Source organism: Pteropus alecto, unplaced genomic scaffold, assembly GCF_000325575.1.
Source record: "Pteropus alecto unplaced genomic scaffold, ASM32557v1 scaffold92, whole genome shotgun sequence".
NCBI lineage: Eukaryota > Metazoa > Chordata > Mammalia > Chiroptera > Pteropodidae > Pteropus > Pteropus alecto.
In genome coordinates, this window is record NW_006432447.1 from 6,009,995 (window position 1) to 6,037,123 (window position 27,129).

Here is a 27,129-nt window from a genome sequence, read left to right on the forward strand (position 1 = left end):
AGCCCTCTCTGGCTTTTCCAGGAAGATTTCAGTTCTTTCCTTAGGATACCTCTGTACTCCATGCATGAAACAGAAAGTCTAATATAAGCAGATGCTTTCTGGAAGTTTTGGATACTAAGGCGCTCAGGGCAGGAACCTCTGTAGCATGTTGCATTCTCTAAAATGGACATAAAAGGACCTCCCCTCCCTTATGGGTAGGAAGATATCAGGTTGCTGTCCTTCATCAAAATATGGGGCCTGTTTCCTCCTCTTGAATCTAGTGGGCCATTACTGGGATTGAAGTGATGCTGTGTGACTTTTGAGGCCAAGTTACAAAACAGATACAGCTTCTGCCTTATCACCTGGGGATGCTTACTTATTTGGGGGACCAGTATGCTGCGAGGAAGCCCAAGCAGGCCACATGGAGAGTTGCCATCTGACACTGAGCATCAACCACAAGACACATGAGTGACGAGGCTTTGGATAATTCCAGGCCCCAGCCCTTGAGCTGTCCCAGCGACACCACATGAAACAGAAATATCCCTGCCGGGCCCTGCCCAAAGTGCAGATTCATGAGCAAAATAAATCATTGTTGTGCTAAGCCACTAAAGTCTTGGAGTGATTTGTTACATAGCATTAGAGCAATGTCTCTTTCATCTCTATAGGCACGGCACCCAGCGCAGGGCATAACCAGAGCAGTCATCCCAGGAATGGTTCAACGACCGACTGTACAAATGATCCTTTGATCTGCAGCTACAGCTACTGTTTGACAGCTCTGGTGACATGCATAGTCTGCTTCTTGGTATCACCCTGAAGTCTTTGCTCAGAAGACCCTGCCCTAGACCCCTGTACCCTTTGCTCTCAGGCTCCCCCGCGATCCCCAGCTGAGCCTTTTGTCAAAGGCAGGCCTTGCTTCCTGGCCTTTGGTCAGTCAGCTTCCACTCCCCAGACATCAGCATTATGGCCATTCTCACTTACCCCTTCTCTGAATAGTTCTTTGATACCCCAAAGAAATGAAAATAGTTCCAATGTGGCTCCATTTGGGCACACTAACAATGATCTTTTATAGAGCCCGCAGCCATAGGCCTTCAGGTACCCCCACCTGTGCTTCAGGTTGGGTAGAAATCACATTCTTCATCGACCCCAGAAAAGACTTGTTGATGCTGGTGACTCAGTCTTCCTCTTTCCTGCCCAGAGCACCTCCTCAGAGGGCAGGTGGCCCAGGCATCAGAAAAGGGCAATTTGTTTTTATCTCAAATGCTGAGAGCTTGCCGGGAGGGGAGGGTGGCTGTGCTGGGAAAAGGCAGAGATGGCCACGGGTGTCTGCATGAATCAAACAGGGCTATGTGGCAGTTGAAAGTCTCTTCAATCTCCATGATTCATACAGATGCCGATGGCCATTCTTTGTCCCTCTCTCTTCATTCTTAATCATCTAGCAAACATTTACCATGCCATCATCCTACTGAAGGGTCCACAAGCTCTTCGTTCTTTTCTTTTAGCAACAAATTGGTTAACCCTGAGAACACCTCCAATATGCACCCACATTTCATCGGGTGATTCCTGAATGGCAGGTTCTCATCATGCAGACACTTATGTTCAGCCGTCATTCTCCAGCGTCCCACCAGTGCTAACACCATCCATGCCCCTGGGCTGCTCTTACCCTGAGGAAAGAATCCAAGGCGCCATTCTCCATGAACTCCGTGATGATCATGACCGGCCGACTCTTGGTAACCACGCCCTCCAGGCGAATGATGTTGGGGTGGTCAAACTGGCCCATGATGCTCGCCTCGCTCAGAAAGTCCCGACGCTGCTTCTCTGAGTAGCCAGCCTTCAGCGTCTTAATGGCCACATAGATTTCCCTCTTGCCTGGAAGTTTCAAACGCCCCTTGTACACCTCTCCAAACTCTCCTGTAACAAGAATGCGATTATTACCTGCTCCCTTCTTGGTCTGTGGAACCACAAGGAGAGGCAGCTTATCAAGAACAATGGTGCTCAAAGTGGAATTGTGATTAAAGTGGCAGAAATGGAAATGGTGTTTTCTCGTTGTAACTATGATGTCTTGGCCTCAACCAGTTCATGGAAAACAAAGAAGGAATACTAAAATATGTTCCTTACCTTGGAACTTCGGAACATATATGAATTTGTTTTACCCCACATTTGGTTTTTCACTTGTGCCCCAGCTGAATGATTGAAATCAAAGGGTCAGTTTCCCTTTGGCAGAGTCATAATTCATTTTTAGCAGAGCCTGGTGTAAGAATATCCAGGGGCTAGGGGATATGTTCAGGATTTTAGTCCTCTGAATGAGATGAATAGCATTTATGTTTCTACATTGCCCTGCAAATGTTTGTGTCTATTGGGTCCCCAGAAAGCAGACACTGAGAAGTTAGGAAAGAAAGTTAGCAGAAACTGCAGGATAAAAGGCGGAAGGAGCAGGACTGGCCAGAGTCCCAGATCACCATGCAGACCTGACATTATGAAAAGAAAGGAGGAAGTAGGAAGGAACAAGGAGAGCCCCAGGTAATACTGACGAGGCTGATGCAGACCTGCCAGTCTCATTCAATCCAATGGGGAGCTCGAGAGTAAAGGGTGCCTGTTCCAGAAAGTTCCAGGCCCTAGCATTCCACCATACTCAGTCACTGGCTAGGGCTGTCAGGAAGAGCTGAGACAGATCCCGAAGGTGCTGCAGCTGGAGGCTGGCAGCTGCCTGCACTCCTGGCAGCTGAACAGCACATGCTTTTTCCAAGCAAACACGAGCTCAAGACCTCCATGGGTGCCACAGCATTTAAACATTTCTGCAGTAAAATCACCAGGAGTTAAAACAATCTGGTGACACTATTTTACAGCTGCTTTAAAAACTCTGTTGAATCTGTTAAGTGTACTTTCAAAAGTTATTTTGTGATTTAACTTGATTTTCTAACTTCCAATTCTTTCACGTGAAGCAGCTTAGTATCTACTTGTAAGAGCATCACTGAAATCTGTGTCAAAGGCCTGACAGGGGAAACATGGCTCTCTGCTGGGAAAACTGTCTTTTTTCACGTTTAGCTTCTGGAAGAAAACGATGGAGCACACTGTGAGCAATCAGACAAATTACTGGCCACATTAGAAAAGCCAGTTAACATCTCTGCTGTGATTCAGTTGGGAGTTCCTTTTGTTTTCTGCTACAAAAATGGATGGGACGGAAGCTGCATGGAAGAGTTTTTCATGCCAAACTGCTCCAGAGTCAATGAAACGTGTTAGAATCTGGAGCTAGAGTAGAGGTTGACTTAAGCACCATTAAGAAGATTTCAACATGGACCTTACAGTACTAAGATATATATCATGTGTAACATTGGTCTTGACATTTAATCCCATGCTGCTTTGGTGAACTGCTTGAGGTCAGGCCAAGTCTCGCTCATGTTTGTAGCTTGCACACCCCACTGCAGGGCCTGGCATGTGGCAGGCATGCCAATAGAAGATGGGGATATCGTATTGATTATTATATTGGTTTGGCTTTTGCTTTGCCCATTCTTGGGTTCTAAATTGCTGGCGGCTATAGCCCTGCCCTACTCAAAAGAAGTACCGATAGTTAGGTTTTCATAAAAGACTGTTTATTGCACTATCTTCTACAACCAAACGCTGTGTGACCATAACCCAGGAAATGGTTGGAAACGGCACAGCCATGCTGTAGAATGCCACAAGCTACTGAAAACTAATAGATGAACGACATATACTGACTTCAAAAGGTGTCCACATCATATTGTTGAGTCAAGAGGAAAAGAAAAGCAAGTTATAGAATGTGATATGTAGTATGTGCCCATATGGGGAATGTTTTTGTATATAAAAAAATTATTAAAAAGTTCTAAAAAGTTCTTATCAAATATATTTTTAACTTAAAATTATTTAAAAAATGGTTACACTAGAGGGGTGGGAATAGGAGTGGGTAGGTACAGATTAGTACAAAATGTTGTTTAAATTTTTACAGTGAGCATTATTTTGTTTAAATTTTTACAGTGAGCATTATTTTTGTAGTTCAAATGAGTAAATTTAAAGAACAGTACTGAACAAGTGACCTGTCATATATATGTGTATGTATATGTAAATGGTAAGTGTACTACATGTATATGTATATATATGTGTATATACATACATATATGCACAGACATATGTGTGTATATGTATTTATGTGTCTATATAGTATGCATATGTATGTTTATACATATGGATACGTGTGCATACATATATATTATATATAATATATATTACATATATAGTCCATCCCTCTGATACCTTGACCTAGTAGGTATTAGGTAACTATGAGCTGAATGAATAAAAATTGCATATTTGATAAGTATACTAAGTTGAAGAATATTGATATTTCTTCCTTGCCATAATAATGAGTTCTATTTTCTTTTAGTGAAAAGACACAGTTGAAGGTCGAGGGGAAAGTTATTCCTTCTTGGAGGAGACAGTATGCCGATATTACTTGACCACCTACTATGTCAGGCATTGTGCTAGGCTCTTTGCATGTCTTATATCATTAATCCTCACACCTTCATTTTACTAATAAGGAAAGTGAAGTACAAAGAAAACAGACCCCAAACCCCAGAGCTGTGAGTAAGTGGGGGTCGTTGTCCACGCCCATCCCTCTTCCAGACATAACACCCCTTGGTAGCTGTCCTCAGGTAGCAGTGCCACAGAGAACAGAGCTGTGTGGATATAAAGTCACCACCCAGGGATCACTGTGCCCCGACTGTGCAGGTCCTAAGAGTTTATATGCAGTTACTATCACAGCAACTCAGTATCTAGAGAACAGCAAATGGAGTAGAACTATCTCATAGATGGATGTCCCTGCCTAGCTAGTTGGGTGGGATCAGAATATTTAAGAATCAATTTATTAATTTCTACACATCAGTGTGCAGTTTGGCAAAATGCTCCAGGTGAATCTGATGTTCCCTACAACCCACACATAAACAGCCCAGGTGGGGACTCCTATTCTACACCAGTGGTTCCCAAAGTTGGCTGCCCATGGCAATCACCTAGGGAGCTTTACAAAGTAGAGAGGCCCGGGTCCCCCGTCCAGTGATTCCAATTAGTTGGTCTGGGTGCAGCCTGGGTATGGACACATTTAAAAGCTGCCCACAGGATCAGCTACATAATTTGTGGGACTTGGTTCAAAATGAAAACACAAGACTCCTTGTTCAAAAATTATCAAGAACTTCAAGATTGACAGCTGAGTGTGGATCCTTCTGAACGTGGGGCCCAGTGTGACTGTGCTGGTCACAGGCTCATGAAGCCAGGCCTGGCTGCCCAGGTGGTTTTTAAGTGCAGCCAAGGTTGAGAACCATGGATCTAAACTACCCAGGAATCTTTCAAATGGATTAGCAAACTGCCAGAGGCCCTAGAATACCTGAAATTTATTTCTACACCTTTGGATTCTTTTGATGCAGTGCCTGCCTACGTGACTTTCCTAACTGACAAATGTTATTTCATTGTTTAATATTGGTGGCTGACTGGTCTTCAAGTGTAGTTCTTCTAACACTTAGTTTTAAAGCACACTCTCTGTGGAGGTCTCATTATATAGTTTTTAAAAATTACAAAATAGAAATGTGCTTTCCTGAGAGAGAATATTTTAGGGCAGTGAAACTATTCTGTGTGATACTATATAAAATAGAAATGTGCTCTCCTGAGAGAATATTTTAGGGCAGTGAAACTACTCTGTGTGATACTATAATGGTAGATACCTGTCACTCTACATTTGTCCAAACCTACAGAATGTACAATACTAAGAATGAAACTTAATAAACTATAGACTTTGAGTGATGACGATGTGTCAATGTATGTTCATCAATTGTAACACATGTACCGCTCTGGTGGGGGATGCTGATAGTGTGAAAGGCTACACATGGTGGCGGGGGAAGTCAGGGAGGTATATGGGGAATCTGTACCTGCCTTTCAATTTTGCTGTGACCTTAAAATTGTCCTAAAAAAAATAAAAGTCTTAAAAAATGCTCTCCTCGGGTAGCAACAGATGGGCTTTATAGTTGGTCATGGTGGTGGTGGCCGTGGTACTGCTCTCAGAAATCTGCTCTACAATCGCTGGAAAACAGTGGCTTAAAGAATAGTGATTCTGTAAAAATAGCTTCTTTCCTGTCTGGCACAGAAATGACTTCATGTTCTCCAAGCCCAGAGGTTTTCAAAGCACCAACTGTAAATGAAGTCCCTTAATCCATAGTCCTCACTTGGAGGGTGTGCTCCACCCTGTAACTAAGTGGCCCCCAAGTGCAGCTGGGGAAACTCTGGACAGCAGTAGAACAAGTTCAAGTCTATGCCAAGCGCACTTCCCAGCTTTGAGCATGTCACTTCTCCAGCCTCAGCTTTCTCAGCTCTATACAATAAAAATAATAATAAATGGTGACTGGTGGTCCTTCCTAACCGGGTATGGAATCTGTGAGAAAGTTCTTTGTAAACTATAAACTGTTGGAGATACAGCTGGGTCAGGAGTGAGGGTGGGTACAGGAAGACAAAAGGGAAGAAAAGTAGGTTTCTGTAGCCTAGTGAGACTTGAAGGAAGTTGATCCAAGACACAACAGGGATATTTGCCAGGGATAGTGAGGAAGTTCCACTGCTGTATCTGGGTATGGAGAGTGTCCCCAGGTAAGCCTAGGATGCTAAAGTCTGGAGGTTCCCCAGAGCCTAATAGGGAGTGAGAGTTAATGGGAATATTGTTGCTATTGGTAACAAACAGAAATTCAAGACCTTGTGTTGCTTATGACCTAAGACACTGCTGTCACCTATGATCGCTGATGTCACATTCATATATTATTCTCAGGAAACTATTTTTGCTATATCGACACCTTTCTCATAATTAGGGCCAGAACTTGAGGGCTGTGGTGCTTTCATTTGCCACGATCTGAACTCTAAAGAGCTTCCTTTTACTTGAGCTCTAAATCATGGCCATGCACTTTTCATTTTTTAAAATAAAAATTCATAATACCTAAAAAATATTTTCAACATATCAAGCATTATTATATTTAAAACAGACACTTATGCGAATGACTGGGTAGTGGTTGTGCTTGATTCTTCCTAAGCATATCCTTTACTGACAGTAATTGCAGCCAGTCTAAATCTGGTCTGGTGGGACTTTGATTGGCACATGTCTTTGCAGCTGACCTTGGAGCCTCTCCTACAGCAAAATCTCCCCAAGGCTAGGACCTAGTTCTAGCTTCGGGCCAGTTTGGCGAACAGTGGCTCTTCAGCAGGGGTTCATAAAGTGTGGTTTCTGCCTAACAGCATCAGCATCACCTGGGACCTTATTAGAAAATGCAGATTCTCGAGCACCACCTAGACCTCCTGGATCAGAAGCTCAGTAGGCGAGGCCACATGACTTGGGTTTTAACATGCCTCCAGGTGATTCTGATGCTTGGCTCAAGGTTGAGAACAATAGCCCTCAAGGCCTTCAGCTGAGGGTCATTTAGCCAGTTCCTATGATTGTCCTCCCAGACAGCTACTGAAATTATTCCCTACAAATTTTAGCTCCTTGCCAGTTCCTCTTTCCTACTTTCCTTGATAAAATGAGGAAGAGAGAAAAAGTGGTTCTGCAGCATTAAATGTCTCAACTATTAAATATAAAATCAGAAGGAAAGAATTTTCAATTTTTGAAAATATCCAACCTGCCAACAGGTACTTCAAGCAGCGGTTGTTCCTGTGTGCAGCATGAATCTACACACAATTGTACTTTTTTTTTTTTTTTAAGCAGCATTTTGAAGTCGCAAACTGCCTTAGGGGAAGGGAAAAAAAGGAAAGCAGAACTTCGAGTTACTAATTCAAACTTTCACCAGAAAAGGGACTTTTAAAGAATAAATTTAAACTAGGTTTTAAAGGATGATTTCCAGCAAGTTTTATCACACAAGCCTGTGCAAGATAAGCAGATTATGGCTAAACCAGTGAAAGTAAAACCCTGGCAGGCATTCCACTACCTTTTGACCCTGCACCCAGGGCAGACATTACTACTTGATCACAACCCTATTCCTCTTTCTCAGCAGTCTCCCAGTTCCCCAAAGGCTGTTGGGGTTGGCGGATGAGAAGGAATAGCCATACACTCCATGAGAGCTTACACCTAGATAGTTAAGAGTAAACCTGTTTTATCTTGTAGCTTTTTATAGTCTTTAGACATCTGTATACCTACATATCACTTATTATTTTCCTAACATAAGCAAGAACATATAATTTAAAATGCTAAGTATCTTGGTCCTCATTGTTGTCCTTAAGACAAATAACTGATCCTATTAGAAGAGGAGGACCGGATGATGGGACCAGAGTATTTTAGGAAGAATGTGCCGTCCCCAGGTAATCTGGGACAGTCTTTGCAGCATACCACATGGGATACCGAATTCTAAGATGGATCCTCATTCCCAGCAAAGAGATTTGAGCATTCCAAACTGCTGGATAGAATTCACCATCAAAAGTAATGTCCCCGTACACTTAGCTGCTCTTTCCCAGAACAATAACGAAAGTGGCAGGTAGTGTGGAGGTTACATTCACCAGGTGCAGATCAGCCGTGGCTGGATTTCGATTCTTGCTCTACCATCAATTCAACTGGCAGCACGACCTTCAGCAAGGTTGAATGTTGATTTCTTCAGAAGTTTACACACACACACACACACACACACACACACACACACACAGAGTGAGTGGTACATGCTGACTATATTAATTGTAATTACTGAAGATACCCATTTGCTTTCCTCACCTAGAGGAAAGCTGTGACTGTTAAACAATAGGCAGCTCCCCTCATGCTGCCTACCCTCACTCTAAATGAGCCCAAGAAGTCAGACTGGCAGCTGGCCTTTCTACCGAATCACCCCCAAGAAACCCATCCTCTTCTTCAAAGAGAGAAGCGGTGGGCCTCACTGGCCCCATTCCCATTCCTTTCCCTAACTGTCAGATTTCCTCTTCCCAACTCTCCAACCTAGCTCTCTCACCTTAAACTTAAGACTACTCCCTCGCAATAAGTCATCTGTGAAAATACTGACTCGAAAACTACTGGAGTCAGAGGAGGATGTGTTTATTCATTAAAGTACAATTGGCAGGTCTTCCCCTAGATGACACCTTCTGGTGACACCTCTACCTATATTTTCACGCACTTGACAGTCACGGTCAGTGCTGTTGGATATAGTTATCTAGGTTACACTCTGCACAACCCAGGAGTGCCATTCATGCTGTAAGGCCCCAGTCACACATGGCAGCCCTGGTTTAACTCTGGGCGAGGCTACTGATCAAACTGATCATAATTAACCAGTGCATTAGAACTGACCTGTGAGATGATTTCTATTAGTCAGATTCATGGTTACAAAGAGTTGATAGAATCCAAAGATGCCAAATGCCCTGCTGCCCTCTCTGGAGATACTTCAATTATCTTCAGGGAGAGAGGAGGCCTCCCTTCATTCCACTGGGCTACTTTCAGAGCACTCATGATCTCATTCGACCTCCCTCTAGTCTCTCCCCATTCTCTCACACTCTACCCACGTCTCATTTCTGTTGTTTTTCCCCAAGGATCTACTTTCATTCAACTTTATGCAACAACTATTTAATTCGGCACCTGAGTGCAACACCCTGGGCTAGGCAGAGGACTAACAAACACATTCATGTTCTCTTGTCTTGACAGAACTTTGAGCCTGGTGTTGAAAGACGGGCATTAAACAAATAATTACACAATTACCATGAGTAATTATAATTCAGACTTTTTAGATGGAATCACACCTGGCTGACAGTTATTTTTTTATCCCTTTGTTCAACAATTTCCACAACTTTAGAAGAAACTTTGGCAGTTGTTTCAATTCTTCAAGGTCATAGCTTCCAGATTTTACTCCCTTGGCTTTTGCTCATCTACATAACCACTACTACCAATACCCTGGGGACTGGGCAGCCTACCTCTCCCTTCAAGATGTTTAATCTGATGCCCCTCATTTCTAGCCACGGCATTTCCCCACGCCATGTCTTCTCAACAACTCTAGTCGCTCCATTCACCATGTTTGGCTGCATTCTGGTTTAGATCAGTTTAGTTACCTCAGTGCAGCCTTCCTTACCATGCTGGATACCATCATCTGCCATCTCAAACCCCCTCCACATTTCCAGGCAAAGCCCCCTAACTGCTCTGCATGCCTCCGAGGTCATACCCACCCTTTCCCATCACCCACTTTCAGTCTACTCCAAACACAGCATCGATCAGTTTTGTCTCCCCGCCTCTTTTCTATCACCCATCCTGCTCAGAACCCTAGTGGAATTCACCATGTTCTACAGGACTGAAATTTATACTTGAGCTTCTGGATCTCTAGGCTTCAGCCTGATCTTTTAATGCTTGATACTTACCCTCAGCAAATCTCTCCCTACCAGCAGCCTTCTCTGCTCCTTGTGCTCATAGAGTGTCAGCCCATGCAGAGCTTCCACATCCTCAGGGCCCCCCAGGTCCTTCTTCCCTGGGTCCTCCCCTGACATCAAGCCTCTCCTTCTCCCATCTCCACATACATGTTCTCTGGGCCCCTCATCTTAGCTCTCAATCACCGACCCTCCTCTTGTGGAAAGGCACTGTGTGTCTATGTTAAACAATAACCCCTGCAGGAGAGCACTGTTAGGCATTGAGTGTATTTTCCAGCATCCACTACGGTTGCAGGAACAGAATCAATATTTCATGAATGAGGATCTTGAACTCTGAACTTAATCCCTCCTGCAACAAACACAACCCTCTCCTCTGGCTCTATACTCAGCAGGCAAAGGCTGGTTCCTCTGCAACCTCTGTGAAATAACCTTGCACAGTTTGGAAGTGTGCTGGTAGGTGTTCAACTACCAGCTCTCCAGAAAACAAAGAAACATTTGTAGCATTTGCCAATTCCCAGGGTGTAACTACTCCTACCATGGCTGATGTCAAGTTACCAACATGATGTCACTAAACATGGGGCTGGAAAGAGATGCACACAACTGGCTCTTGAGACGTAGTGCGGGCTGGCTCCAGCACCCCGTGGCTGGAGGGTCATGCTATTTTTCCTCCTTAAATCATTAACTTTTCCTCTTCTGTCTCATTATCTCATGAATGTCATAAAAACTTACTTATTTCTACTAGCTTTCATCCTTGAAAGCTCAGGCCAAATGTTATCTCCTTTGTGAAGTCTTCCAGATCCCCTCACCCACTCCCAGAACAATGCTGAGCACTGACGTGTGTTGGCTCAACACTTTGCACATGGCTATGTTGTGGATGGTATAAAATTCTGAACACTTTACTGGACCGTTTGCCGCTAAGACTGTCAGACCCAGGAGCGGAAGAGTGGTTTGTTCATCTCTGAAACTCTACATCCAGCATGCAAGAAGTGTTCAGTAAGAGCTTGATGAAGAAACAAGTGAAGGAAGGACAAATGACTTCTGATTCTTTTTTTCATGTTTTGTTACCATTTTTCAACCCAGTTTTTGCTTTTTGCTCCAAATCTGCCAAGTGGCATGTGGCTAAGAGAAATATTGTCAATTATACTGTATAAATCTTAGCTTACAATTCTTTTTAACTTGACCTTCACACCACCTCTTTTAGCACAAAGTGAATCAGGCTCAGTGAGGCAGGGTATGGGAGAATCAAGAATGGGGACAGAGGGGAAAAACAACTGTAGAATGGAGAAAGATTGATTTTAGCCAAGTGCATCTTCTGTTAAAATGGCATCAAATTACACATCGTGAGTTACTACCCATGGGGATTAACTCTGGGATCTCTTCATCTCGAGGAGATGGGTGTCTGGCAGAGGGTGCTCAGCAGCAACCCAAGCAGAGGTCTGTATCCCAAAGCTGCTGGGCATCTTACGAACTGCTAAATGTGTCAATCCCTTTCCAGTATCATGTGAACCACAGAGAGGACAGAGCTTCTTTGAGCAGAATGTACAAACATCAGCAAAGGCTACACAAAAATAGAAAGTAAAGCAGAGCTGTCAATTGTCCCTTTATAGGCATCCAGCAGTTGGCGAGCTCACTCCAGATTGTAACTCCCTGGCAGGATCCTAAGTGAGAAGGCTCTTTACTCCTCCCCTGACAAAGGCAGGAGGGGGCTTATGTGAGTTCTCCGAGATGAAATGTAGGCCAGGACACGTTGCTCTAAGCACATGACATAAATAACAACATTAAAATCACTAGCACCATTACCACATGACACAGCAACAATTAATAATGTGGGGAAATAGGGTGCAGGACTGAAAGCTCACTTCCCTAACACTCGTTCAAGTTTACTAGAGAAACCTGAGCCCCCGAAAAATAATCCAATTTATCTGATATCCAGCCTTCCGAGGCAGGATGCTTAAATATGTCAGCATCTAAGGAGGAAGAGAAAATTATCTGCACAGGAGTGAAAGTCGTGGTTCAGTAACATATTTAATGAAAGTCAATGGGAAATATGTAGAGATTCATGTGGATCAGATTATGAGCAGCCAGATGGAACTCCTGAGGGGCTGGTGGGAGGAGAGCGGTGTGTCCTGACAGGGAGAGCCCCAGCACCCTCCACAGTGATGCCATGAGGATGGTGCTCTTTAAGAAGGAAACCAGAGCATGAACATGGTGGCCTAATGGGCAAGCTTTCAAATGCGACTTCCAATTTCACAGATGGCTTTCTGACCCCTCAGTGCATTAAGAGAGGCAGTGAATAGAAGAACGGTGACTTTCTCCCTAAAGATAATATATGAAGTGGCTGTCTGTAAGACTTTGACTAACCATATTTTATTGAGTTAAAATATTATTGGAAGAGGCAACTCCATGGCTCTCCAAACATATGAATAAAGCATTTCTAGACGTAGGAGCTAAAAAGACTGCAGCATATGAGTAAAGACAGCTTGAACAATGGCCAATAAGAATTGAAGAAGAATAGACAAAGAATGTCGTAGAAGAAAAAAAAGTAGGAAAGAGGACACGAAACAAACGCATCTTTTAAGAAGATGCAGAAGAGGCAGCGGAGGAGTCAATAAAGAGATTACTTATAATAATATTTTGAGATATTTTACCAATTTACATTAAAAAGGCTGGGTCCATTGCCAAACTGACACAACTAAAGATAGATGAAAATTCTAGATTGGTCTTTAGGTGGGATTCCCTGAGAGCATCTCAGGCAGTTAGTTTTCTATTGGGCCTGGTTTCTATTCCAATGCAGTAAGATGGATGACAGCACACGTGTTTCTGAGGAGTGAAATTTGTCTTGTGTTATCATCCATATCACGGATCTTTTGTAGAAAACGTAGTTATGGGTGGTTCCTCTTTTGTTTGTCATAGTCTGTCTCCAAAAGCATGTATGTAGGAAAAGGACAACTGAAAGAATGGGAAGAAATCTTGGCCCAAAGCCATGGAGATATTGTTGTCAGTGAGTGAGATGCTAAGTCCAACTTCTAAAATTTTCGAATTCATTCTTCAAGGTCCTCTCAACTGAGTAACCTACATCTTTCTCCTTATCTGAATTTGATGGTCATGTCCATCTTATGACTACAGATCATTTCTCTGCAACACTAAACATGGCCACCATGATCAAGATCCTGAAAAGATCCCTAGACATATGTTATAGATGGTTTGGTCTCATCTTCTGGGGAGAAAGATCGTATAGAACACCTAGAGTGGTGAGAAGATGTCTGGACACCAAGAGAACAGAAACGAGGGGAGGGGAAAGCCATACCTGCTCCGATGACCTCTTCGATTTTCACAAAAGATACATCAATCTCCTTGGCAAATTCCCGGACAGCTTCATTAGGATCCTCATAAGTGAAGGGGTCAATGTAGATCTTCATCCCTGGGGAGCCTTATTGGAGGAGATAAGCAGGGTTAACATCCCAATGAGGACACGGTGGTCATTAAGCACAGGCTGCTGCCCCCAGAAGTAAGGGGGTAGCTGGAAGGGGGCGACTCTCTTGTACACCAGGCTACCTCTCCTTGCCTGGCTGGGCCTCCCCATCTCCCTTCCCTCTGAACCATGCTAGCCTAGTTTTCTGTCCTCTACTTCTCCTCCATATTCTCTCCTGTATTTGAGCTCTTGATGAAATGTGGAGCAGATTACTTATAAGTGACAGATCGGGACCAGTTCCCACACCAGGCACTCACAGAAGGCAAAGAAGCTGATTGATGCCAACCAAATGCATTAGTGGAAAAGTGGTGGTAAAATGGTAGGGTAGATATCAATATTTATCAACTTGACAACTTTCCTGAGTGGAGGCCACTGTTAAGGTTATTACTGATGGCTGTGTCCAGCGCTGGAAGAGGGATGAGGATGGATTTTTTTTTTTTAAAGGAGAATTTGCTATTAGAAAAAAAAAATCTCAAGATAGAAATACCAAGACAGTATACCAGAAGAGAAAATGTGAAGAGAAAAACACAGAAAATACTGATAAAGAACAGTCTAAATAGAAAAAATGAGGTGGAATGAAAGAAAAACGGTAATTGAACCCCCATGCCTTCAGACACACTGAAGTATGAAAAATGAATAAAATGGTGAATGTGAAACACGTAAAGGAATGCAGACTTTGTCACTGGTGTTTACAGTGGCAAGATAAATAGGTGCGCATGGGGACAAAGTAGAGAATTGTCACTGCAGAAAAAAATGTATTCAGAAAGTGGAGGAGAGGGGACAAAAAAGGAAATGGGACCCCAGAAACACATGGATTCGTTCACAATGTAATTTTTCAACATGTTCGATGTGTCATTAGGTAAAGTATAAAATCTGTTTTCGCGGTGGCGGTGTGGTAGGAAGGCAGGCATCAAAGGTTAAGCAGCATGGTCCAGCATCCCATCCTTGTGAAGGGGAGGCGTTCTCCTTGCCCATGGCTGCTGTTTGGTTCGTGGAAGTCGGGTCATAGGGCAGGCAGGTCTGGAAAAGCACAAGTGCTGTGTGTCTGCAGCTGGGGTCCAAGGCTGAAGCTGGACCTCAGGTTCCCTGAGCTCTGCCCTCTCAGAATTGCAACCCTGCTCTCACTTCTCCTTGAGCGACTCCCAGCCCTTCATGCATGGTCTGGTTTTGACATTTTTCATCCAAAAAAAAAAAAAAAAAAGGCTTCTGCTGGCTTTACAGCTCCTCCAATTTAATCTTGGCTTGGTCACCAATTCAGGCAAGGGCTGGAAGTGCCAGAGTGTAATCCAGAGGGAGAAAGAAAATACAGCATGGAATTAAAGGGGATATTTCTCTAAAGCCAAAGAGAGCTAAGTGCCCAGCCCAGAAGAACTGCTTTTTCTGAAAGATGGGTTGTCCCCAGTCATTAAATAAAATCACTCTTCGCATGCTAGACAGTCTGCTTTCGGGTGGTCGACACCATCCTAGAATGCTCCTTGGAAGCCTGGGGATGACAGCATTGACTTTGGAATCTGCCGACTGCAATTTGGACACAGCATATAGAGAGATCCTCACCTTTATAATAGAATGTTTTAATCCCTGCAGAGTGGAGGGAGAGAAGAAGGGAGGGGGAGAGAGACAAAGGGAGAGAGATTCTACTTTAATAACCGTGAACAAAAGGAAAAAGGAGGAAATAGAAAAGGGATGGTTTGTTTCTTTCGGTACGGAGAACAACTGAAGAGCATGAAGGATTGAAAGCTGGTTGAAAGTGTCTAACAAATTCAGATCAGCCTCTCCAGAAGCAAACCTTGAGACAAGGTTTTGAAAGCAAGTGGCTTATTTGGGAGAGTAATCCCAAGAAGTCCCTGTTGGTGAGTGGGGACATAAGATGGAGACAACCTATAAAAGGGGTGCTCTCAAGCCATTTACCACTGTAGGTAATTGAATCAGCCTTAAGCCCCACCTGGGGCAGCTCTGGGAGCCAGTGTAGGTCACCACATGCTTCAGAGTTGGCCCACCCTAGGAGGAGGGAGCTGTGATATTACCAGATGATTCCCATCAGTCACTGGATGGGGGCTGCATGGCCTGCTGTGCTGGTGGGGTGGGGAAGCTCCATGGCTAGAGACAGCATTCAGGTGAATTGGGTAAAGAGGGTCAAATATATGGTAATGGAAGGAAACTAGATTTGGGGTGATGAGCATGAAATAGAGTATACAGATATTGAAATATAATGTTGTACACCTGAAACTTATGTGTTATTAACCAATGTTACCTCAATAAATAAATAAAAATAGAAAGGCAGATGCTGCAGGTAGAAGTTGGCCGGTGTGCACTGGAGGGGTGAGGGCAGGAAATGAGGTAACGACAGACACACTGGCAATGCAAAATGGACAGCAGTCAATGTCAATGACCTGTGACTTTTCCCAAATTCTGTGCTGAGATGACAAGAGATTGAAAGCCCAGATGCTGGGGCCCAGAGGTGAGGTCAGAATCCGAAGGCTCTTACTAGCCCAGCAGAATGTAGCGAGTCAACATCCATCTCTTTTAACAAATTTCTCCTCTGCCAATGGAGGCAATAACATCTCCCACCCAAGGTGGTGATAATATTGAAGAACATACTGTAAGTAACATACCTAGCACAGTGCCTGATAGACAGAGAGGGCTCACAAACTAATATACTCATGATAATTGTCAGTAATTGTTCTAGCAAGTGTTTGGGGAGGTAGGAAGAGGAAGCAAGGTAGGGTGGGCAGTGGGGAATGTAAGCTGCCGAGGGTTATATTAGTTATTTTAACAATAACTACATTGTTATTTTAGATCAAGGGCTTTTAAACGGTGTATTATTCTAAACTGTCCTACAGGATCTCTTCCACGGAAACTAATTAAACAATCTAAAATGTGCTGTAATGAATGGTTTGCAAGTAAAGACATATATAAGGATGGATGAGAAAGGATTCTGAGTTAATGAGCTTTACAGATATTGGCCCCAATCAGTTCTGGGAAGTAGCTATTCTCAGAAGGGAATGGCTCATCTCTTGATGGTGCCAGGATTCTTTTAGGCCAGTAATGGGCAACTAAGTGCACCTAAATAGGGACAAGTTCACACTTTAATGACAGGTGCAGGTCACTCACAAAGAGAGGTTTTGCTACCTTGCTGGCTTATAGAATTATGGAGTGTGTGTATGCACACATGTGTGCATTGAGTGGGTGTGCATATGTGCACATGCCTACACGTGTGTGATGTCGCAGCTGCTATTCTGGGGCCAGGGGTTTTGATTGTGACTGAGGCCTTTCACAATAAGCCAAGGAGGCTGTAAGATGCCTAGAAATGGTGATGCAATGCTAATTAGAACGTCTGGCTTCTCTGAAACAGTAGGAATCAGTGCTTGTTTTCTCTGAGATTGAGGATACCTTTGTTACATTGAGGAAGGGAAACTGAAATAAAAGGCTAATGAATAACTCAAACTCAGTGCTTTTTTTCTATTAGGGTCTGACTGATAGGGCTAACTTCTCTGGCTGGGGTGGCAATCCCCCTGTCCTAAATCAGAAGAGTGATTTAGCTGAGCATGTGCACACAATGGCTCCCCCTGCATCACCTCATCTCTGAGTGACACATCTCTCCAGACCTCTCTCCTACATTACGGCTAGCCTTTTTCAAGTCCCAGAAGATGATGAGAAAAAAGAATGCCTTTAGCTAGGAAGAACAGGTCATTTGTCTTTTGGCTCATTTTGTGTTTCTGCATAAATCCTGCATCAGCCTGTTTCTGCTCCCACTTGCCAGTGAGCAGTTTTTAATTATCAGGAAAATGGTATTTAGTGCAATGAATCACCAGACAGTGAACAAGAAATTCAAGTCAGCTGCCGAGTCAGGCAGAGCCAAACATTTGGAGACAGGGCTCAGAAAATGTTCTCAGATTGTGAGTGTTGGGGAAATATTATTAGTGGCAGTAATAATAATATCAAATGTAATATAGCTTGCTAATATAAGGCATTTTATAATTTTCTGTAGAGTGCTTCACATTATTATTGTCAATATTACATGTTTATAATATCTAACAATTTCCAATTATTTTTCACAGATATTACATACCTTTGGCACAAAAATGGTGTGTATGGATTTAAACTTCTGATAGCTAGTGCCTTGAGAAAAAGATTCTTCAATTTTATGAACTTCTTGTTTACTAATTTGTATTAAAAGATCTAATCTGTAGATGTTTGTTCATTGATCTCAAAATACACTTATGTTATAGCAAGGCATGCCTAAAACTTTAAAGGCTCAGAGTTCTAGGAGATTTGTCAAATCTTAAACATAAACCAAGGCTTTAAATGTATTAAGTTTGAGGAGAAGTGACTTAGCCATGATCCAGAGCCTTCCTGCATGTCACAGAGCAGTTCTGTGAAGCAGAAGGAACTCCTGGCCAATGTCAGAGACCTCACATCAGTAGACCAGAGTGCTGTCAAAAGTGAAGACATTGGGACAAATTCTGGGGATGCTGGCAGATATGTGGAGTGTATCTAAAAGGTCAGTTTACAAGGGCCAGTTCCAAAGAGTAGGTGACATTTAGGGATTATACACTGAAGGAGAAGATTGAAAGCTCCTCTTTAGCCCTCTTGTGCATTCAGAAAGTACAAAATCAGTACCATGGACATCACGTAGGTTCACAGAGAACATGACTGCCCAGGAGGCTTCAGGTGTACTTTCTTATTGGTAGAGATGCCTAGACTCTCACAGTACTTTCTTATTGGTAGAGATGCCTAGACTCTCACAGTAGGATATCAGTGACTGAAAACAACCTAAGTTAGGTTGTTTTCAGTCACTGATATCCTATGTCCCAGCAGGTTTGATGAAGCCATGAAAAAGGATCCCATTCTGGATCCAAGGCAGACTTTGTTGTCTTTGTTACTCACTTGAATTTGGTCCAGATATCTAAGCACAAGAGGTAAGCAGTTTAAGGATCTGCATACAAAATTCAGTCCCTGGAAGAAACTTTGTTCTATCCTCTGCCTCAAGATGACGCTCACCCTTCATTTTTCTCAGCATTGACTGGATACCCAAACAGCACTGTTCTAGGGACTGTGGGAGCTACAGGAAAAACAAAACTCGTAAAGTTCGTCAGGCGATGAAGACATGAAATAACTAGGGTACAGTGCTGGAGAGTACAGAATCAGGAGCCCACACGTGGAAACAAGCTGTAAATGCTGCAGCAACCAGAGAAGGCAGAAGTCTATGAATGCCTGTCTTCAAGGTCAGAATCCTAGAAGAACAAGTCACATGGTCATGACTGAAGAGGGAGAAGCTTAAAGTGTCATGAGGCTCAGCTCAGAAGAGGCCCACTATTTCGTGAGTGAGGACAGTGTAACCAGCTTGAATGGGGAGATAAGGAGGGGCCTTGATTACCAAACCAAGGCATCAGGATAGATGCCATCGGACACACATAGCTGACAACATTTCCATCAGCAGGGAAGGGGTGTACTGAGAGCAAGACATTGGGGAGTTTGTTTTGCTGGCAGGCTGCCGCATTCACATGCATTGTTGTGGGGAAGGGACTGGAGGCTGAGAAAACAACTAACTATGAGGTATTGTAATAATTAAGGTGGAAGATAACAGTATTTGACCATGAGGACAGAAGCTGAGGCAAGAGAAATTTTAAAGGAAGAATTCATAGCACTTGAAGAGCAATTAAAGGTGGGGAATTAAGGAAGGACAAGAAGAATTCAAATCAATGTCAAGACTTCCAGAATGAAGTTTACTATGAACCATGTAATGGACTTTGGGAAACAAACCCTATTGTCAGGGAAATTGGCACATGTGGTTTGAGACTTTGAACACACAGATGAAGTATGCAATGCCTAGAAGTCAGTCAGAAAAACTCAGAATGGAAATATAGCAGGGAGACTGGATCTGGAATTGTAGATTTGGGGGACACATGGGTGGTAGCTGAAGCTGTTGCTATGAAAGGCTGAAGATCAGGCAGTTTCTTGAGTGAACCTACCAGGAAAGGTTGATGGGCACTAGAAACAGTTTGTTTTACTTGCCTCTGAGGCCTGAGACCTCAGAAGCAAGGGTGGTTGTCTTTCTCTAATGAGAGCAGAGGTCCTGGGTGTCCAGGTAGGGCTTGGGAAAGAATCCAAGAGGGGAGCCCTGGAGTAGGCAAAGAGCCTGAATCAAGAAGCAGTGGATCTGAGGATGATTTTTCTTCCACCCTCTGTTTGGGGGTTTCACCCCATTTTCAAGCTTTGTTCTTAAAACCATAGTTATTGCCTAAAGTGTCTGCAGGAGAAGGAAAGCGAACCACAGTTTACTTGCTACTGAGGAAGGTAGTTTGGCAAAAGGAGCTGGATGTTTTCTTTCTGGGTCTAATCAAGTCCTTTCTCCCACCTAAAGCAAGAATGTGCTCAACAACATCCTTTATGGATAACTATCTCTGCTTGAATGCTTCCAAGAATGGAGAGCTCACCTCCCCGCAAAGCAGCCTGCCTCTGTGTTGGACAGCTCCAGTTCAGGGATAGGGGAGGTGGTTTTACAGAATCAAGTCCGCCTTCTTTGATCTTCCACTTGACAGTTCCACATAACCTCATGCATCACAACAATAGCATCTCTGTTCTTCTTCTGTAATAGTGTGATGCTTGATGATGACCCCCAGGTCCCTGCCTGCGTTTCTCCAGAACCAAATACATGCTTCCAAGTCTCTGAAACAATGGACTAGGATTGACACCCTCCACAGGCAGGCTGTTCTCCTCTGGGCAGGTGCTTTGCTGACAATGTCCTTTCTGAAATGGGGTCCCCAGAACTAAAAGCATCACTTTAAATGTGTTCTTACCAGCACAGTGTATGTGCATCACCTCCTCCGATCTGAACTTTAATTGAGACTACAGAGTCAAACTTGAGTTTAAAACTTTGTTTTACAAATCACTAATTCTAAGACTCCAGACATGTTCCCTGTTCTCTCTGAGGCTCTGTTTCTTTACGTACAAAATCTACCTCATGGGACCATTATGAAGATTAACTTAGTTTATATAGGTAAAGTGCTTATGATTGTAAGTGCTCAAAATTGGAGAACGGTATTATTCTGCATCAGTAACAGTGCGTGTCTCTTTTATCAGCTATATATTACTCATATTCTGAGCATGTGGTCGACTAAATACCTAAATTTTTTTTCACTCAAACAAAGAGCAAGTCAGGTTTTCTCTTTTTTATACTTCTTCCTTTTTGTTTTAACCTAAACACTGGATTCTAGATTTATCCCTCTAACATTACATCTTGCAGATTTCAAATTAGCATTCAAAGCTGATGGATAGGTCTGAATTTTGATTCTGTCTTCGATGGCGTTAGTTATGCTCTCTAGTTACCTATAAACTTGATAAGAATCCCTAGGCTTGCACCTGACTCATGAATTTAAAAAACGATCAAACAAACGAGAGATTGAATTGGACAAGGGCTAGAATAAAACTGGTGACTTCCTGTCTGGCTGACAGAATCACTAACCCACTTTTTTTTTTTGGTATAAAGACAAGCTCCGGACCCACTTTACAATGCTTTCCCTTAGGAGATAATCAAATGTTTTTGCCAAAATAAAAATTCACTACGTCTGCAATTCCTCTTGAATTTACTAAGTGCGTAACTCTAGTAAATGTAATGAGGTCCCATTATTTTTCTTAATAATCCTGAGTTGGTTCATAATGATCACCAAAGCAAGTTTTAAATGACCAGACACATCTACTTCAGTCTGTTCAAGCATTTGGCAAGGATCAAACTTGCCCTTCTGTTCTACCGTCTCCGTGCTCTGCCCTCCAGCCTTATGTGAAAATTAGAGTGTTGGCCAGTCTACGGTCTTTGGGCACATACCCATATTTGTTTTTGCTTTTCTCAAAGCTTAATAATCGTAGCTCTGTGATTATATCTGTCGTCGCCTGCAACATGGAGATGGTTTCTTTGTTAGGGTTGCTTTCTGAAAGCCCTTGACTCCCTTACGAAGCCTTTATTTCCTCTCTCCCCACCCCAACACACTCCGTCCAACTCAGAAATCAGTGAGGTGTCAACTACTATCACGTGTGTAGTTACCTAAGCCCCATAAGTACCTAGCAACAGAAGCAACTGGAACTTTTCTAAGATAGATCCCCAAACTCACCCTGGCCCACCTGGATCATCCTGTCCAGGAAACTTTTAGTCAGCCAGCACCTTCTGAGAACTGACCCACATAAACCACGAGGACACACCATCTGTCTGACTCTTTCTGGACGGAGGAAACCCGAAGTTCTACCCACTCACCCTTGAACATGAATCACAGGCTCCCAGGTTCTTTATCCAAGCATCCAGCACCACATCCAGCACGCTTTCTCTTCCCAACCTACCTTTCCTCTAGTCTCTTTAACCAAAATACAAATCCCCCTTTTACATGCCTGTTCTCTGTGTTCTAGGCTCAGAAGAAAGACATAAATCAGTACCCTAGTGCAGCAGTTCCCAACCTTTTTTGGCACCAGGGACTGGTGCTCTTATGAGAATCTAATGCCTGATGATCTGAGGTGGAGCTGAGGTGGTGATGCTAGCGCTGGGCAGCAGCTGCAGATACAGATGAAGCTTCATCTGCTAGCCTGCTGCTCACCTCATGCTGTGCAGCCCGGTTCCTAACAGGGCACAGAATGTTACTGGTCCATGGCCCAGGGGTTGGAGACCTCTGCCCAAGAAAACACCGTGCTCTCCAATTGAGCAGCTCTGCCACACTTCAACAGGCTAGAGAAGGCACTCCATTTGCGAACATTTATGCTATGCCTTCTACAGCTTTTGCAACATTTTAGAAGGCAGGGGCCATCAGCCTCTCTATGGTGCCACATGTCATGCCTGTAGGAAAGAGAGGCAGAGCCCTCTCAGGCACAGATGAATGAGGCCGGGGAGCTCCTGAAGGATTTCTGTCACTCCCAGAGCAGGAAGTCCTCAGAGCTCCAGGTCGCTAACCACATCCCACAGTGAGGTGCATGCATGTGGATGGCCCAGGTATAGTTACGTGCACACATTCAGATCAGGCTTTATTAGACTTTCCGCCTTCTGCAGTGAGACCCAGAAAGAGTGGGGGACTGACAAATCACCAACCAGGACACCTGGGATTAGTCCTCAGCCCATTATCACCACTCCTGACCACCAAACAACTTGAATCTCTGTAACATGGAAACAGCATGGGCTCTGCAGCCAGACTCCGAGGGTATGCAGTCCATCTCTGCCACCTATGAGCCATATGACCTGAGAAAGTCATTTAACCTTCCTAGATTAATGACCACCTCCTAGAGTGGTTGTCAGAGTTAGAAAAATTGAAGTGAGTTACCAGAATACATTTCCCAAAGCATGGCACAGAGTAGGCTTTCTATAACTAATTATTACTACCCTTTCCTGTCTTGGGCCAGACCCGTCCTCCATCAGAGCCCTGAGTTCCTTCTTCTGTTATATTCGTGCTGAGTCTTCTCCTAGCTCTACAGTCCTTCCACTATGATTCTCTGACAGTTATAGCTTTCGTCGGAGGGACCAATGTCCACAGGAGAAAATGCACTAATGAAATTCAAAGCATGCGACTATGAGTTCAGAGAACTTGAGGGTAAAAAGGAGCCACGTTTCAGGGACTGGATAAAAAGAGAACAGTTATGAATAGAAGAAAAGAAAATTTATAAAAAGTGAACTAAATTAAACAGAAGTCAGATTTCTAAGGCAGCCGAGGGAGTGAACTCTGGTCCATGAAGAACTCTGCATTCACTTAGAGTCATAGGGATGGTGAATGCACAGCCTGTCAACACTGTGTCCTCAGTTGTCCTGAGGACACTGGTTGCAGACTGGCTTTTGGTTTTTCTATGGATCCTGGGAATCAGAGAAGTCTCTTTCTGTTGGCCTCAGATGTGACAGAGTCCCCCAGAAGGGGGCTGTGAGCACTTTGGAAGTATCTCCATGTATGTGGGTGTCACATGGTAGCCCAGCAGAGCTGGTCCGTCCAGAGCAGGAGAATGGCCAGATCTAGGGAGAAGTGGCCAAAAGGGAACCACGCTGTACCCTGACTTAATGATCGGGAGACCCTCTGTATCTTTCCCAAGGTGCAATAAAAAGTCTTAGCTTGCATGCCTTTAAAATGGGGGCTTGCCTCCTAAGGTGACCCATTTTCACCTCTGGCCATCTCTAGTCTTCAAAATGGTATTCCTCCTTTTGAACCCAATTTTGTGTCCTCTGCTTTCAGGCTGACATAGCCATCTCTAAATGTCTCATCCAGAGAGTTTGCAGGATGCCAAATCTAAAATGGACTTTATAGTGGCTCTCGATATGGTGAAGACTGAAGACATGGAGGGGCTGCAATGTCAATATCTTGAGGCAGAGGCTGAGAGGCAGGAAGATGGAGAAAGCCTTTCATAATTCTGATGCACCCGGAGGGGGTACCTACATTTGAGAATCATAGATATAGTCAAAGTGTTTGTTGTCCAGCTGGGGAAGCTAAGGCCCTGCCTGGTGGGGTTAATGCACAAGTTAATATAAGTGAAAGCATCTGTAAATTTTGCAGTGAGGCAGGGATTCAGGACATGGGAAAGGAGAGAGAATGTAGTAGAGTTTCCTCCTCTGAAACCAGTAACGTCTGGTTTAAATGGAGGCCCAGGGTAGCCTGCAAGGGGAAAGCAGGGAAGGTAAATGGGACTCTGGATATTTCAGAAGCTGTGTGTGTGAATTTAGAGAGGGGCCACTCTCTCAAATCCCTACCTCTGGTGTGCTGCTGATTGCAGGGCTGTTCTGGACCATGATGGGAGAGCCTCAGTGCCTCTGAGCCAGCAGTGAGCCCACACCTCCCTCCCAGTAATGACTGTCTGAACAGCAGCCCAGTTGCCGGGCTTGGTCCTCTACAAACCTTTGGCAGGTTCTTGGTCTTGGATTGAGGGCACCTGGAGAACAAGACCATATCTACAGAGTGGCCTTAATATAGCCTGAGATAGCACTGGCCACATCAGAACATAAGCTCCCGCTTGGTAAAGCTGTTGCATGGAGGTCTTGGAGAAGTAACCCTGGAGAAGGGATGAGTTTGGTCCACGGGAACTTTCGTCTCCGTGCCCATTTTCACTCCCAGAACTGCACACTGAAACATGCTTAGCGTGTGTGTGTATAGATGAGGTCTGTTTTCCATGCTCATTGCTGCGTGAACAGGAAGAAAAGGGCTTACATTGCAACAGGGGGATTTAGGTGAGATGAGGCTTTCAGAAGAAGCCTGTGACAGAGCGTAGCGCAAAGTGCTGGGACAGATTTCTGAGGGCAACTGTGGAATTCAAAAGGAGTTATTTGGAAACAGAACACGTCTGCTGCAAGGATTAAGCATACCACTTCCTGGAGGCAGGAAGGTGCCCCAACTGACCCCATGGGACCTTTTCAGACTCTGCAATGTTGTAATTATATAGATAAAAGAATAAATTTGACATAAGGCTTTATGTTGCACATTGGTGATGAGAAATTTTAGTTATAAAAATATTATATATCTTTCTTTTTTTTTAAGAGAGGAGTAGGATAATGAGTGAGACAAACTTTTAAGGTACTTTTTAAAAGAAAACACTGGGAGATATCCCCACACTTTGGCCTCTTGGGCTCTGCTATCTTTTTAATTCTCTACATTCATGTTCTCTGGCTTATCTGTGAATTTGGTTAACACATTCCCTCGCTGCTCAGTAGGATAAGATAAGGCAGAAGATGTTAATAGGGAACCCTCCATCTTTTCTCTCTGTGTCTGATTTCTGGATTCATTGGCTTGCTAAACCCAATCTTTCCCCTGCATTCCACATCCTATATGGGCTTATCAAAGCAGAAGATAACCTGCTTGCCAGGCATCCAATGAGTGCCCACAATGGGCAGACAGCAGATGGGATGGCAGCCTGTGCTCCCCGGGGACCTGTGAGGAGAGGTGGTGCTGGGGCACTGGAGGCTGCAACGCAGCCTGTGGTTGGGACCAGCCAGTCTGGCTGCAAGGAGCTCTCCACGCACTCACCTGCTCCACTCAGTGGTTCTCAGGGCTCAGGCAGTAGGTGTCTGCTTTCTACTCACCTCGGCCCGTGCTGTAATGCTGGAGCTTGTCGCTGTACACAGCCTCTTTGCTGTAAGCCCGTTTCCTGACACAAGAAAGAGGAGATCTCTCAGCCTTTCTGTTCCAGGGACCTCTGCCTAAGCCTCCTGTCCTGATGGAGGCTCACCCAGGCCTCTCCTGGCATGGAGTACTGCAACTCTCACTTTAGGTGTAGCTCCTGTCATGGCAGATGTTCTAGCTTGAACACTACTGTGGGTGGCTGGGTCTGCTTTGAAGTCAAGGTCTTTCAAAGGCTAGGCAGGGCCATGGGTCCCCTTCAGAGCTTGTGGCAGAGGCTCTTGAGGATGCCAATTAGTGCTCTGGCTGCACTGCGGCACTGTTTGGGAGGGGCCAACCACAGGGCTTTGCACAGCAGAATCTGGGCTAACCACCAAAGGCAGCAGCAACAGTATTAAATATTTACCAGGCCTTCTGCAGAACTGGGAGTTCCACTTTTCCTTCCTGCTCCCCCCGCCACCCACCTGCCTTGTGCCCTCTGCCGAGACTCTCTAACCAGAGGATGGGCTGTGGCACAGGCTGTGATGGTCCAGTGGGTCAAATGCGATTTTGTAATTGTCACTCCAAAAGACTGTCATGTAGGAGGGGGGCTAAAAGTCTTAGCTAAAATGAAGCTTGAGGATGGGTGCTGTTTATTCATAGCCTTGTCCAGCTCTTAAGAGGAATTCATCCCAGGAACAGAGAAAATAATCTGCCTGTGGACTGAGATGGAGTGATGATCAGGAGTTTGACAGTGTGTCCGTGAATGGCCATGCCCTGTCCAGTCTGCATGACCTGGGAGGGGTCCAAATGTGGGGCTTCAGGGTCCAAGGAGAGCAGGCAGGGGTGGGAGTGGAGCACTTACCTGCTGCAGACGATGGAGATAGCCACCAAGGACACGACGAACACAACCCCGGCTGCCGCCGAGCCAGCAATCAGGGGTAGCTGCTCCCTCAGCTCAGATTTGTAATCGTCTAGATGAGAAAGAGGCATTAGAACCCTTCCTCTATGCCCTTTACATCCAGCTGGTACTCAATGCGTGATACCAAAGACATGCCCCAAATATTATATGGTTGATAATTAGACTAAAATATTATTCATTGTTTATCTAAAATTCAAATTTAACTGGCTGTCTTGTATTTTATTTGGTAACCCCAATGACAATACCTCTTGAACTGAGGTTCCTGTGCCCCACATCAGACTCTCCAGAGCCCAGCTGTTAAACACGACTATTTCTGGGGCCCTCCTCAGATCTCCTGAACCAGCACCTCTGGGTGAAGAGCT

At 44.2% G+C, this 27,129-nt stretch overlaps 1 protein-coding gene across 1 annotated transcript in view; it reads right to left on the reverse strand.

The window, feature by feature from the left end:
- EPHB1 (EPH receptor B1) overlaps positions 1–27,129 on the reverse strand; it is a 398,288-nt gene that overhangs the window by 49,396 nt on the left and 321,763 nt on the right. The window contains exons 8-11 of the mRNA XM_006907222.1: positions 26,711–26,819; positions 25,830–25,894; positions 13,640–13,762; positions 1,640–1,887 (exon numbers count right to left, since the gene is read on the reverse strand). Of these exons, the coding sequence (XP_006907284.1) occupies positions 1,640–1,887; positions 13,640–13,762; positions 25,830–25,894; positions 26,711–26,819 (545 nt within the window). The remainder of the gene's footprint in view (positions 1–1,639; positions 1,888–13,639; positions 13,763–25,829; positions 25,895–26,710; positions 26,820–27,129) is intronic.